A 15266-nucleotide genomic window follows, 5' to 3' on the forward strand; every position below is an offset into this window, starting at 1 on the left:
TGTAGTGTTCGACCTTTTCAAGAAGTAGTCCGTCCAATTTATACACTGATCTCACAGGAAAGCGTTTACGGGTGAATGACACAAGTTGGCATTTAGCATTGTTCAAAGACATGCCCCACTTAATGCACCAAGCATGAATTTTGTTTAGATCATTCTGCAAACTACTAACATCACAATCATTTTCTACATTCTTGTATATGGCACAATCATCAGCATATAACCTCACTTTGCATTCTAGATTGTGCACAATGTCATTAATAAAGACTAAAAATAACAAAGGCCCCAAAACAGACCCTTGGGGCACGCCAGAGGTTACGGTGACAGGTGTTGATTTAGTGCCGTTTATTAGAACATGCTGTGTTCGCCCAGACAGGTAATTTCCAATCCAATGTACTATTGCAGGGTGTATACCGAGACAAGATAATTTATGTAAAAGCAATGCATGAGAAACGGTGTCGAAAGCTTTCCGGAAATCTAAAAATATACAGTCTACCTGAAATCCAAGGTCAAAAGAGGAAAAGAGATCGTGAGCGAACTCTACCAGTTGAGTCGTACATGACAAGCCGGGCCTAAATCCATGTTGAAAATCCGAAAAGAAATTATTGCTTTGAAGGTGTTTCATCACAGCACTGTATATGATGTGTTCTATTGTTTTGCAACATACACATGTTAGAGAAATAGGCCTGTAGTTTTCTAGTACATTTTTGGGACCGTTTTTATGTATGGGAACGACGTGGGCTACCTTCCACTCTGCAGGTAAAGAAATGGTATTTAATGATTTATTAAACAGAGCGACTAAAAAATGCGCAATTTCTTGAGAGCAGGATTTCAATACCTGCGACGGAATACCATCAGGACCGCCAGCTGATTTGTTGTTCAGATTGGAAATAAGTTTCAGAACACCGTTATATGTGACAGTGACCATAGGCATATTCTCATAGACCATTTCTTGTATTTCAGGCGGTTCACCAGTGTATGTCTCAGAAAAAACACTTTTAAAATAGGAATTCAGACAGCAAGCCTTCTGATAATCATCAAGCACTGTTTTCTCGCCAACTGATAAAATGGGGAGAGTTGTGTCCACTTTACCATTTATTTTAACAAATTTCCAAAATTCTTTAGGATTATCCCTTAACTTTGCGTCAAGCGATGAAATATAAGTTTGTTTATTCACCTTTATTTCTTGCTTAATATTGTAATTCACATGACGCATTTCATGGAAAACAGATTGATTGCGAGTCTTCAAATACGAAGCATACAGGCGGCGTTTTTTGTTAATTAGCGAGCGAATTTTCTTATCTTCTCCGGTGAGATCTGTTAAAGGCCACGCGATGAACTAAAATCCAGCAATAAACAGTTGGTAATAGGCAAAAAGGCCCAGAAAACGTGTCATGGCATTTTTATTAGAAGGCGTTGGGAAATTAGTGACGGCTGCGATTTTATCAAGTTCAGGTCGGACACCTTGACGTCTAATAACGTGATCGAGGAACTGAAATTCTTCCAAACCGAAATAGCCCTATTCAGATTTCAAATTTTAAACAGAAAAGCGCGTATTTTTGACGGGGACACAGAGGGAGACACGACACGCACAAGCGTTGACTTGCAACTGAAGTTTATTGCTTGGAACGAGGAATATATAACAGCTCCATGCAACAAGAGAACAAAAAAAAAAACACTATTCCGTCGTTCATGCAGGAGCATCCATCGGCGGCTCTTTAGGACCACTTCAAGTGTCTTTAAGTTCTACATTCATTTCACTGGACGGGGCGTTTACATCGGCTCATGCATAGCACCGTGCTTAGTGACTTGTTATTAGCATAAAAGGGTAGAAGGTTCCAAGATAAATTGAAAGGCCCAAGGATTTTACAGTGTTTTCGCTGTGTAGACGACTTTCTTGTTCTTATAGGCACAAGTGTGGAAAAAATTGACGCAGTCTTTACGCAGACCGAAGCCATCTTTGTTCAGTGCCTTCATCCACTCATACTAACTACTGGAGTGCCAGATAACGAAGTGATCAGATTTTTGGATATCAAACTCAGGATAATGCTACATCACACGTGTTGGTCTTACGAGCTGCGAAGTAATAAGCCATTGCTAGTTTTTACTACATCTCATTCTAAGCTGGTTAAACGAGCCGTGGCCAAATCATGCTATCACAACGTGCTGAAGAAATCTTGCATGCACTCGATCGCAATATACCTTGAATCATCAGACTGATCATCTGGGAAAGGCCGTTTATCCAAAGTCGCTGCTAGTGTCAGTGTCAGAAACTATTCTCAGTAGTTTGAGCAAAAACAGAAAAGCACAAGGGGTAGATTCGATGACACGAAATAAAAAAGAAAAACCATTGTAGTGCCTGGTATTCATCATGTCTCCCGCAGAACAAAAAACTGGCTGTGGCTTAGCTAAGGTTAAGCCCAGTATGCGAAGCATACTACCCTTTATTTTAACGCGACAGCGTTAAGGAGCTCGTGTCGCAGAAAAGCGGGTGTCGTCGGCGTCGGCTCAGGCGTGCGGCGCTTGCTCAGGCGCACATTTCGTTGTCGCGCCGAACGCTGCGTTGCTCACCGCGTCCGATGCGGGGCGCGTAGTCGCTGCGCCGTAGCAAAGCCACCTAGAAACAGTCTCTGTAGCACGCCGCAACCTTCGCTTCTCATTCCATCGAGCAGCTCTGTCTCCAAGAGGCATCTCGCCTCGTGAGTGTCTAGCAGAGGCAAGCGCAGCTGCTTATATACCGCCGCGACGCCGCGAGCGACGGCGCGAGATGGAGGCCCCATAGAGAAAGAAATTTCAACAAGAGCGGACACTCCCATAGAGCCCAGCGGCCGAATTGACTGTAGCGCACCAAGCGGATGTTGTTGACTCCTTCCGGTTTCGGTTTTGGGCGCGCGCGTTTTGAACACCGGTTGGTACACGCCGCGCCTGCTCCGCTGCTCGCCGTGGCATTCATTTTTTTTTTCGCTTCTGCTGAACCTCGCGTGGAATCGTTTCATTATTAAGTAGAAATGATTGCGATTGACCTTTACAAGACTGCGCCGAATCTGTCGGCTGCAATTTCATAAAGAAAACGAAAGACGTCTTCTGAAATGATGAAATGTTTATTTTGCTCTATATAAATGCTCGTTCCGGGCTTCTGCATTCATCCAAAGTTGTGGCACCAGGTAAGCAGCAGTCGTTGCCGTACGATGCTCCACCGGATTCCATCAGCTGAAAGTAAATTACAAGCATGTATCATTTCGGTATATTGACCTAACAGGAGTATTGCGTGTAGAGGCGAAACGTGCTTAAGTGGTGAATGAGCGACATTACAGATAAATTCACTTTTAGGTACATTTCGCAGCAAAGACTCCTCCCAAACAATGCCGTAATATCTGACTATCCGACTTTCAAGCACCCCTCCTTTCCCGGGCATTATTTCCTGCACTTTAAGTGCACAAATACACGGGTGACTGCGCGTTTCCAAAACAACTTGGCCTCAGTCGACACGATGGTACGCCAAGTACACAAAGGTGGCTACAACACAGGCTCAGCCAGACCATGTTACACGCTCGCAGAATGCCTTCTAATCGCACTCAAGTGAGACTCGTGGGTGCAAAGCCTGTTTTCAGTCGCTCAGAATACATCAATGTCATGTTCTTGAGCTCCTCCGTGTTATCTTTTACGCGTCCTGGCGGCGCATGCAACACTCCCGTGTTATCACTCTCGGCAATCGCTCGTCGCGTTTTCGAGAAGCGCGAGTACCGAAATAAGATATGTTGTTGCAGGGCTATAAAAACCGTCACAAACTTGTCCCACTAAAATTCAGTACAGGCAAAAGTAACTCACTATGGCCGGCTTGCTTTTTTGCTAACAGCTTCACAACCCCAGGCACGGCGAGCAAGCCTCAAGATATTCCAAAAAGTTACCAAATAAATTACAATACTTCTTCGGGTCAGAGAATGCTTCACGAACTTCTACCAGTAAGATTCAGTACACGCGAAACTGCGGCACACAGCGGAGCTGCTTTTCGCTATAACTGCGTTAATAAGCCGGGCGCGGCAACCGTGCTTCTGAACTACCCCAAATATAACGACGTTACAATAATGTTGGGGGCCACAGAATGCGCGAAAACTTGTGTTAGGCGCTACGACGTAGTACACGCATGTATGTACAGGCGCAAATGCGTCACTCGGCCGAGCCGGTTTTCGCTTACTGCGTCAATAAGCCGGGCGCGGCAAGCGTGCCCAAAAACTACCGAAATAAGTTACAGTAATGTTGGGGCTCATAGAGAGCGTCGCAAACATCTCCCAGGACGAGGCATAAACTCAAATTAACTGCGCCAGGACGGCGGTGCTGTTTTTCGCTAACTGCGTCACTCGAACTAAGCCTAAATGTGATTAAAATGAGCCGCACACTGTCAAACACAATTTCTCACCTTGCCGTAGTCCGGTAGTGCAGTGGTGCCGTGTCGAAATGCAGACGACACGCAAGAGAAGCATAGAGAAGGCCGGGAGCCCAATAAAATGGGCTATATCCAAAACAGACGGGTCGCTGAGCACGCGTGCTTCGCACGTACGACCATCCTCGCTCACTCCTGCGGCTTGTCTGGCGCATGACGTATGCACGCGCGCTTTCTCTATGACGCGCGTCTGGCGTGCCGCTAGCTTGTTGCTAGGCAACGCAACAAAAAGTTGCAAAGTATGAGTTCATTTACACGCAAAACTTTTTCACTTTTAGAGGGAAAGAATAAAAAAAATAAAACGTCGTCTGGAAGTTTATTTCACATTCTTTTTTTCTGATGCTCGCGTCAACTAACGGATGTTGTTGAAACTAGGCGTGACGTGTTTCCTGTTGCCAGTTTTTGAAGAGTGTCCCCTCTTGTTGAATTTCTTTCTCTATGGAGGCCCGTTTCTCCTCTGTCGTGACGTCACGGTGTCACGTGGTATTGAAGGCGACACCGCCGCGCCTGAGGAGCTGGGTTGAGCTCCAGTAATATGCTTCGCATAAAAATAGCTAACAGAGTATGTGTCGAAGTCGTTATCTCGGCTTCGGATAAGCGTGGGAAGATGTGCAAAATGGTTAATACCGATTTCGTTCTAAGAGAGTGCAACATCAAACATGAATATAAATTCGTCCCTTGCAAAGGCTGGTGTAGTCTACACGATTCCCTTGTCATGTGGCAGGCTTTTTGTTAGTCAGACGGGGAGATGCCTTAATGTTTGCCTGAAGGAGCACAACCACAATGTGCATAATACTGTCAAAGGGCATCTTAGCATCCACTGCAGAGGCTGCGATAGCAAAGCTTGCCGCACTGCCTTCACTCGAACACAGGTTTTAAGTAAAGATAAAAAATTAAATTATGGGGTTTTACGTGCCAAAACCACTTTATGATTATGAGGCACGCTGTAGTGGGGGACTCCGGAAATTTTGACCACGTGGGGTTCTCTAGTGTGCCCCTAAATCTAAGCACACGGGTGTTTTCGCATTGCGCCCCCATCGAAATGCGGCCGCCGAGGCCGAGTTTTGATCCCGCGACCTTGTAGTCAGCAGCAACACACCATAGCCACTGAGCAACCGCGACGGGTTTTTAAGTAAACATACTGACCAACTTACGCGTGAAATCATCGACGCAGCTCACATCACCCGATCAAAAGACGCATGCGTCAGTAGCACCTCCTTATCGATTTCGTCCAAAGAGCTGGCATATTTAGCGGGGGGGGGGGGGGGATATGAATAATACAGTTGTCTCCTTTGTTCAGTGAGGCATGTAGGGTTGACTGTGAATCTATGAATGTTTTTTTTTGCTGCTCTTGTTGTTTGGAGCTGTTATATATTCCTCCTTCCAAACAATAAATTTCAGTTGCAAGTCAGCGCTTGTCCGTATCGTGTCTCCCTCCTTGTTCCCGTCAATATACGCGCTGTTCTGTTTAAAATGGCCTACCAACTCGCCCAAAAGTCCGTTTTAACAGGTTTCAAAGTTATACCAGCTGAGCCTATTGCTTCAAAGACCGTCTTCAGTCTCCGTAAGTGCTCGTCGAACGTGGTGGAGACAACAATCACGTCATCGAGGAAGACCAGGTAGGTTTGCCATTTGAGGCCTGCGATCACCGTGTCCACGAGTCGGTGAAACCTTGCTGGCGCAGAACACAAACTGAAGGGAAGCAAGCACCTGGAAATTCATGAAGTCCGTCGGGCTTCACAAAGCGGTCTTTTTCACAGTGTCTCTCATCAACTTCTATTTGCCAGTAGCCGCTTTTCAATTCCATGGATGAAAACTAACGTGCGTTTCATAGCCTGTCCAGTGAATCGCCGATACACGGTAGTGGATAAACGTCTTTCTTTGTGATCTGGTTGAGTTTCCGATAGTCATTGAAGAAGCGCAGGCTGTCATCCTCTTTTTCACCAATATGATAGGCGACGCTCAAGGACTCTTAGATGGACGAATAACCCCGTCTTCAAGCATCGTCTTCATTTGTGCTTGTATTGCCGCGCGCTCTTTTGGTGCTACACAATAAGGATTCTGCCGAATTGGTCTCTCGTCGGCTTCAGTGACAATACGGTGCTTGGTGACCAGCGTCTGGCTAAAACGTGGCGTAGATGAGAAGCAGCGCCTAAAGTCATAGCTGAGCTCAAGAAAGATGTTGCGTTCGACAGCAGATAAGGGGAGACTGACAGTAACCACACCTGCAGGAATAGGAATGGTGGGCGCCGCGTGCTGCACTGAGAGGCAATGTTGTATTGAGGCAAATTCGTCGAAGTCAGCAGCAGCCGTGCCTTTACCGATGTGTCGACCTTCCCTGCTAAAATTCATCAGTAGGAGTTCAGCACGTCCATCGAGTACAATAATTATGGCCCTGGCGATGGAATCGCTTTGACTCAGTACCGGTGCATCGATGTGTTCAGCTACTCCAGTCCTGGTGCGCAAGTTGTCGCAGATTACAGACACGCGGGAACAGCTCCACGGCGGAAGCGTTACATCATCGTCGGCATACGTAAGCGGCATCGCTGGCGTTCCGCGGGGTCTACGTCATGTGAGCTCGTAGGAAATGTAACAACGAGTCGCGGACAATAATCACTGCACCGCACTCTCTCAAGAAATCCTTCCTCAATATATGTTCCTTGCAGCATTCAAAGAAAATGATGAGGGTGGTGAAGGGTGAACGGGTGATTACTATTTTGGCTGTGAATTTTCTAATCGGCGTCATTAACTGCCTGCCGGAAGTTCTGACGTTCGTCGCAGCCCCCGGCGTCTTCACTTTTCTCGGTCTGTCGGCCAGCTTTAGACTCTATCGAAAAATGCGAATCGGTATCTACGAGAGCGGCCACTTGGTAGCAGTGAGTGCGAACTACAAGATCGGCACTGACAGCGTCGGTTACAGGGGTTGTGGTTGGGGTCGTCGGAGTCTTAGGGTCGTCGATCGATGATGATGGGGGCTCGTCGAAAGCTAGACGGTTGGCAACCTCACACCGGAGGTCGCTGCCTCTAGTCTCCCCGGCGCGGGCTGCGGGACCTGCCCCTACAGGTGTCAGGAAAATCGCGATGAGTCGGCGAGGTGTAACGAGCCGGAGAAGGGGAACGCGATCGAGTCGTCGTTCAATCTTCCGGCTGGAGGTTTGTTGAATTGTCGTTGCAGGTACGTGCAGCGTGAAACAGAGGGTAATTGCCGTTGCGAAATCTTGAATAGACAGGTGCGCGGTAGTGGCGCGCGCGGTATACATGTGCTACTTCGCCGCAATGAAAGCATAGTGGTCGGCGGTCAGCGGTGCGCCAGAAATCAGACTTTCGAAGCAGGTAGCCGGCCGGGAATTCACTGTAAGATCGAGTCGCAGTGATCGCCTGTCGGCGATGCGACAAAGCCATGGGGTCGGCGGCGACTGTCGAAAATAGGGCGTCAGGGGTGGCAGTGATGGCTGCGTCGTAGTGGTTGACAGTGCGAGTAGCATCGAATTGGCGGGAGGTGGACGACAAGCAGCTTCGGCGTATGTTAATCGTCGTGGCACCCGCCTGCCAGTCGGGCGAAGAAGAGGCCTGTCGAACTTCCTCCCGGACGATATCAGCTACAGAAGCCACCGCTGGTGCCATGGGAGCAATCCCGATCTGCCGGATGCCCTCTTGCACAAGCTCTCGGACGGCTTCACGCAGAGACGTGCCGCAGCTCACGGGTAGAATTCAAGCGCTCACCGGTGAATTCTTGTGATCATATTGGTGGTGCCGCTGCTGTAGTGCCCGTTCGATAGCGGTATCCTCCTCGGCAGTTCGGCCACTGTCGTCAGGGGATTTCTCACGAGTCCGGCAAACAGTTCCTCCTTCACTCCGCACGAGAGATAGCACAACTTCTTTATTTCGGCCATCTCAGGGCCCGCTTTGCGGAAACGGCGGGCCGTATCATCTGCAAACATGCCAACGCGCTCGCTTGGGTTTTGAATATGGGATTCGAGAAGGCGCTGTGCGTTCTTTCTTTTGTCGCTACTAGTGAATGTGCCTAGCAGCTGGGTGCGGAAGGCATCCCATGTGTTCGAACTCCTCTCCCGCTCACAAACTACGTCCGACCGCTATCTTAAAGAGCAAAATTGAGGTTAGCGCGCTTTTGCTGGGAGTCCTAGTCATTATAACTGGCGACACGCTCAGACTGGTCCAGCCAATCTTGGACACCTTCAAAAGCGTCACCATGGAAACTTTCTGGTATCTTAAGATTCTGCAGCGTCACCGCCGTTGGAGTTGCAGTGGCCATGGTGGAAGCAGATGGTCGCGTTCCTGCAGGGTCGTGCAAAGGGTTGGAATTGGGCATCAGGCCTAGCAAGCGGTGACTGTACCGGTGAGCAGGAGTTTTGGCGAACAAAAGTGATTCCGCGTTCGATGCATGGCTCCGCGAATGGGCGCCGAGCATGAAGCTATCCTACCCAGCACCTGCACCGGTGTCACGGCTTAGTAGGAGGCGGCAAAGCCGGTGTAGAGGACGTATAAAAGCACTTCATCAGAGCAGCGAAGGCGAAGTCGTTGTCGTTTCTGTTTTCCTACGCGCGCACTACTTCAGCGTCGTTTTCATGGCCTGGCACATAGTCGCGGCGACCATATAAAATGTGGCAATATTCTGTCCATGAGAGTGGTGTCCTATGAATTTTCAGAGAGGTAGTCTAATGGGATGGAGCGTGTTTTGAAATAAATAAACCAGTTAATATAAATATCCCTGCACTAAATACGTTCTGCATACCAATGGCGTGAACAATTCAACTTTGCGTACCATTGTGACTTTCATGCATTGTTATTTGACTGATTTATGAGTGATTGATACGTGAACAAAGCAACGTGCAGGTGATCTGCTTACTTCCAACGCTCATGCGTGCCTTGATTGCTTGACTAGCCCATTGGTATTTAAGGACCTGCAGTAATGTAGCGGTTATCAGTGTTAGCGCACTGACCTCACTCGGATGCGTTCCATGCTCTGAATAGCAGAAAAGCAAAAAGCCGCATTGGACTATGGCCACCGTGGCTGATATTGGAATCGTCCAAGTCATGAACGTGATAGCCAGTGAGGCACCTGGTCAGCCTTCTGATTTACACGGCATTACCACCAACCTGGCTACGCCCACTGCAAGGCAAAGGCCTCTCCCGCAGCTCATGTGATAGTTGTGACCATGTTGTCCCTGCAAACTTCTTAATCTCATCCACCCACCTAACTTTCTGCCGCCCCCTGCCACGCTTCCCTTCCCTTGGATTACATGTCCGGTCCATGCCCATTTCTTTTTCTTTATTTCAACTAAGATGTCATTAACTCACGTTCGCTCCCTCACACAATCTGCTCATTTATTATCCCTTAACGCTACACCCGTCATTCTTCTTTCCATAGCTCATTGCGTCGTCCTCAGTTTAAGTAGAACCCTTTTCGTAAGCCTCCAGGTTTCTGCCCCGTAGGTGAGTACTGGTAAGACAGCACTGTGATACACTTTTCTCTGGAAGGGTAATAGAAACCTGCTGTTCATGACCTGAGAATGCCGGCCCAACGCACGCCAGCCCATTGTTATTGTTCTGATTATTTCAGTCCCATGATCCAGATTCATGGTCACTACCTGGCATAAGTAGACGTATTCCCTTACCAATTCCAGTACGTCGCTACATATCGTAAACTGCTGTTGTCTTCCGAGACTGTTAAACATTACTTTAGTTTTATGCAGAATAATTTTTAGACCCACCCTGTCCAGGTCAATTAGCATGCATTGCAATTGGTCCCATGAGTTACTAAGCAAGGAAATAACATCAGCGAATCCCAAGTTACTAAGGTATTCTCCATTAACTCTTATCCCCAATTCTTCCCAGTCCAGGTCTACGAATACCTCCTGTAAACACGCTGTGAATAGCATTGGAGAGTTCGTATCTCCTTGCCTGACACTCGTCTTTATTGGTATTTTGTTGCTTTCTTTATGGAGGACTAGGGTGGCTGTGGAGCCGCTATAGATATTTTCAGTATTTTTGCATACTACTCATCTACACCCTGATTCCGTAATGTCTGCATTACTGCTGAGGTTTTGACTGAAACGCGTTAAATGAGAAAGCGTTTGATTTACACGTGATAGCTCTGAAATGGGGACCGAACATATCCCACATGTTCTTGTTTATCTTTTGCAGGTGACCGCTTTCCATCGCCTAACAAATGTAATACGACATTTGTCGGTGCAGGCCAGACCTATATCAATGTGAACATTCTCGTTTATTCTGTTCGATTCAATTTGTTGTCTGTGTTGTCGCCAAACCTGTTGTAATTAGATTGCATGCTTGATGTGAGTAGTGTTGTACATTGTAGAACTTGTGCGAGCACCAACGATTAGACAGTGTCCGTTATCCACAGCATCCGCTATCGAGTAACAACGACCATTTACTTTGATATTCGCTGCCCAACGCACTGAGTGCACGATGAAGCGCACACATTCAATGGTTCGACAAGTCTATGAGAATAGATTACCTGTGTATTTCATTTATTTTATGAATGTATAATAATACGTGGAGATCGCGCTTTATGTTCACCACTTTTGAGGTGAACGCAAGAACTCGGCTGGTACATGTTCCATTTTTATTATACTTGTTTCGAAATAAATTTTGCTTCCAGAGAAAACAAGAAGCATTGCTTTTGTAGGAAAAAAAAACTATTGTTTCGAAGTTTGATTTTAAGTGCAAAAAAAAGAACATAGCTCGCCTCCGTTACCCAACTATTTACTGTACCCTACAACGGGCGTAGTGGCTGCCCGCAGGCATTTCTCGTGGTCATGCGCAAAGATTTCTGTTGAAATATTTTCATTGATTTATAGATTAGCTGTAGAAAATTACCCTGCTTTAAGCATAAGCGGACAAAAAGCTCTAAAACCATGACCACGACAAAGCCACATGCACCACGAGTCGTGGCAAAGACTAATAGACCAAGTTTGTATTTGTAGTAGACACAAATTTGCGTGATGAATTTAGCATTTTTTAGCAATATCATAGTACACTCCCAAAAAGTTTCTGCACTTGAGGGCTTACCTTGTGCCACAATAATAACCGTGATCTGCCTAGCTTGTGCTTCCTTTGTTCACACTCGACGCTCTCCTGCAAAGAAGTCCGTGTCACGTTTGTAACGCGCACACCGCTCGTGACCTGGAATTAGCTGTTGCGCGGTGTTGAAGAAAGTAAATGCGCGCAAGATCGATAGCGATTGTTGTTTTAAGACAAATCCCAAAGAGTTTCCTAGGCTGTGCTTCGAGAGGTTTCTTCGTGTAAGCACCAGGCGCTAATAAGCGATCGGGAATTTTGGGTGTTTTCACTGGTAATCTTGTTTTGCAAACGTAGGCATATACTTTCAATGTATTGACTCAGGGGATCATTGTATGACTCACTGCAAACGCTAATCACCTTCTCATTTATAGCGCTATTGGTTATAGTACTAGTGGACGAGTTTTAGAAAAATATGTGCTCGGTCAGACGAAGGAACACTAACGGTAAAGCTGCTTTCGCAAACGGCATGTCCAAAATACTGGCACAGAGTTATGCGGAACAAACAGATTTTTTAATGTGCATTTACCCAAAAGAAAGCAGAGTTTTTGCGAATGAGTGCATATAAGTAGGGCTACACATAGTTCAACCAATGCTTTTGATTTTTGTTTCCTAAATATGCTACGCTAATGCAAATTACGGAAATTAAACCTTACACTGGTTTTAGCGCATAATTTCTTGGCATATCGATGTAAGATGATACCGTCAAAGAAACGCCTAGACGCCGTTCCATGAGAATTGAGAAACCTGCCTGTATCTACCCCTCAAAAACTGCATTACCAATGCGTACGAGAATAAAAGTTCAGTATAGCAATTGACATTTTGATTGCTTTCCACTTTACATGCTACAGGTAACAGTGGGACCAAAAAAGACAGACGAAGGACAGGTGGAGGAGCAGAGATAATTAACACTGTGCAGAAAATAGTAACGCATAATTAAAAAAGATGAAAGCAAGAACGCGGAAAGAACGTGATGTGCTCATTCTTTTTACAGCTTTCACGAAGAGGAGTGAAACGTGTTAGGAATATCGCCAAGTTAAAAATTGTGCAAAAGAAATGAATTAACTTGCGTGAAAGCTCGAATAGTCATTGAAAGCACATGTGTAGCAATCAACTGTTCACGATCCCTGAAAAAAACATAACAGGTATATCAATGCGAACTGCCAATGTTTACGAGCAGAGGCACCTTAACATCATCATAACGACCATCAGCTTATAAGCAACCGCAAGATATGCCACTCGTGCTCTTAGAGAAAAATACGCGAATGAAAAAAAAATAATTAGCCCTTCAAACTGAAATTGTCACACAATATTTTCAGCGGGTGATTTAAAATGTTACTCATTTCGCTAGCCTATTTCTGTTATATCAGTGGTCGCGCGGTTAGCTGTTGTTCCATACATGATTATTAGCTAATAACAGCTAATATTGTTATTAACTGTTATGCGGTACTTATTTGTTAGAAGGACAACACATATTACACAAGAGACAAAAAATCGTGAATATACTGAGTGAACACTGGCCGACCAGTCTGTCACCTCGATGTTTAACATCCGCCTGCGTATTTGTACTAATTGGCCAGGAATAGCACGAAAGAACTAATGAGTTGTATTCAGGGAGCCCGAGCTCATTGTTGCTTTAGACAAGCCCGAATAACAGAATAATAGGCAATAGTGGTCACCGTACTATCTTATTCCAACGGGAACAGGACCTGAGCTCGATGTTCGCTGGGCGCTACTGCTTCGACGAACCGGTCGACGAAGAGAAGCTGGCTGCCCTGGAGAAGAGCGCCGTCACGGCGGCAGGTCTCGAATTGGTCACCTGCCGTACTTACTGCAGCCCCTGCACGTTTCCAACCGCGGACGTCTGCCTCGGTGAGTGCGCGAGTGGGGATGCAGATATCTTAATTACAGCACTCGTGTCTTTGGAAATATTTCCGGCGCTTCTGAAATACTAGTACCCAAAAAATGACCAATACAGGCAAATAAATTGTTCAAGGTAGGCAACTTTCTTTAAATACCACAAATTCTACGAATCCGGCGCACTTCTTTTGCGACAAGCACAGAAATCGACTACATTTCCGCGGTGTTTTACATTTGTGGCTGTGGTATTGTGGCTATGATCACGAACGGGGCAAATATCAGCAAGCATGCTCAATTATGGAATTGAGATTTATTGTCACAATTGGTGATGCAACAAAGAGCTTGCTGGTATTAGTCAGTTTTACGCTGCAGCTGTCGTATTTCTTAGGACCTTGCAATATGTCCTAAATATGAATTTTAAAAAAGACTTGTAAGTTCTCTTCCTGCAGAAATTGCCGCAGTAGCAAAGCGATATAATCACGCTTGAGGCATTGCCTGTACTTGTCTGGTGACTGTAACTATGGCAGCTGTCATTATCCTATCCAGAACTATATTTTAGCAAAGCCAGAACTGCAGCTTGGAATATCCAATGGGGATACTGGAGAAGAGCACATAGCACATTTCACAGGGCTTCAGCTATTGAGCCCCATCTGTACCGTGTTTACTAATGTTGCCGTATTTAAAAGTTTCACAAAAGCACACAAGGACTAGGTAAAGCATTTCAGGTCCACGCCAAGAGCAGCATAGTCTGGAATGGATATTTCGAAATAAATTGAAAGAACATACTTTAAAATGTGCACCTAATATTTTGCAGCATAACAGCCCTTTATAGTTGTAGAGTTTATATTTTTTTACAAAATACTTCACTCCCCTAATAAAATCCCATTTGACTTCAGTGTATTTTTTCTCTCTTACGTGTCTTGTCTCTTAATTGCTTTTGTTTGTTTTACAATGAACGTTCTCCACTCTCCAAAATAGAACTTTTGCTCATTGAGAAGGTTCTTTAGGAAATTGCTCTCCGGCACTTGCCAGTAGTTGTCGGAAGAATAGCAATGAGATCATCACGGACTTTGAAACAGTCCACTAAATGTAAATATTGACAATGGATGTTGCATTCGTAGTCTGTCTGAGCAAACCTTGCTCTACGTCTTGCCTCAATAAGGTTTATTGCCTAAACACCGCCATCAGTGCGCGTAAGTATCCCTTATAGCGGCATATTTGTGCGGTACAGTGCACCGGATATTTTACTTATTGCTAACCGCTCATTTAGTATAATGCCAGGTGTCGTACAGGCTGTCTTAATTTTCCAAAGGATAAGAGAATTGTATCCGCAAATACTACACGTCTCCTAGAATTTAGTGCCCCGCCGATTACGGTGAGTACATACGTTGAATACAGGTGTTTTTTACGCAGATGCACACGTGCCGTTCTTCAAACTGGACGCCAGGGTGCCGGAGGAAAAACGCGCCGCTTTTTGGAAGACTTGGAGATACGCACTAAAAGATGCGTCCAACTCCAACACCGGCGGCATCAGCCTCAATTATGATGTCCTCGTTGCGTACTCGCAGAAGCATCCAGCTCCTATGTAGACAACGCATCTGGTGCGTGCTATCATCGCAGCTTTTAGGTGGCTGTGCTTCGCCTAATTTTCTTCACAGTGACGAGTAATATTCGCAGCAATGGGCACGTACATCAAAGAATAAATAGCGCTATTTATTTTTTGTGTCCGGATTACCCCGCTCGACACGACACGGCCGGCCAGGTGGCGCTACTGTGCCTACACTGTAAAATAATTTGCTCCCTTAAAAGTGAAAAAGGCTGTAAATGTGTCTATAACTCACAGCCTTAGGGTGTCAGTTATATAAATTGCACCATAAGGGTGTGATTTATGCCCACATTCACACTC

General features: G+C 45.9%; 1 protein-coding gene across 3 annotated transcripts in view; it reads left to right on the forward strand.

The window, feature by feature from the left end:
- The window catches only part of LOC135898238 (juvenile hormone acid O-methyltransferase-like), a 205497-nt gene extending 190455 nt beyond the window's left edge, over positions 1 to 15042 (forward strand). For all 3 annotated transcript variants that reach the window (XM_070538318.1, XM_070538317.1, XM_065427086.1), the window contains 2 exons: positions 13207 to 13372; positions 14774 to 15042. In XM_070538318.1, coding sequence (XP_070394419.1) covers positions 13207 to 13372; positions 14774 to 14949 — 342 coding nt within the window. In that variant the 3' untranslated portion in view covers positions 14950 to 15042. The remainder of the gene's footprint in view (positions 1 to 13206; positions 13373 to 14773) is intronic.
- Positions 15043 to 15266: the final 224 nt, after the last annotated feature.

This window comes from Dermacentor albipictus, chromosome 5 (genome assembly GCF_038994185.2).
Source record: "Dermacentor albipictus isolate Rhodes 1998 colony chromosome 5, USDA_Dalb.pri_finalv2, whole genome shotgun sequence".
NCBI classification, from domain to species: domain Eukaryota; kingdom Metazoa; phylum Arthropoda; class Arachnida; order Ixodida; family Ixodidae; genus Dermacentor; species Dermacentor albipictus.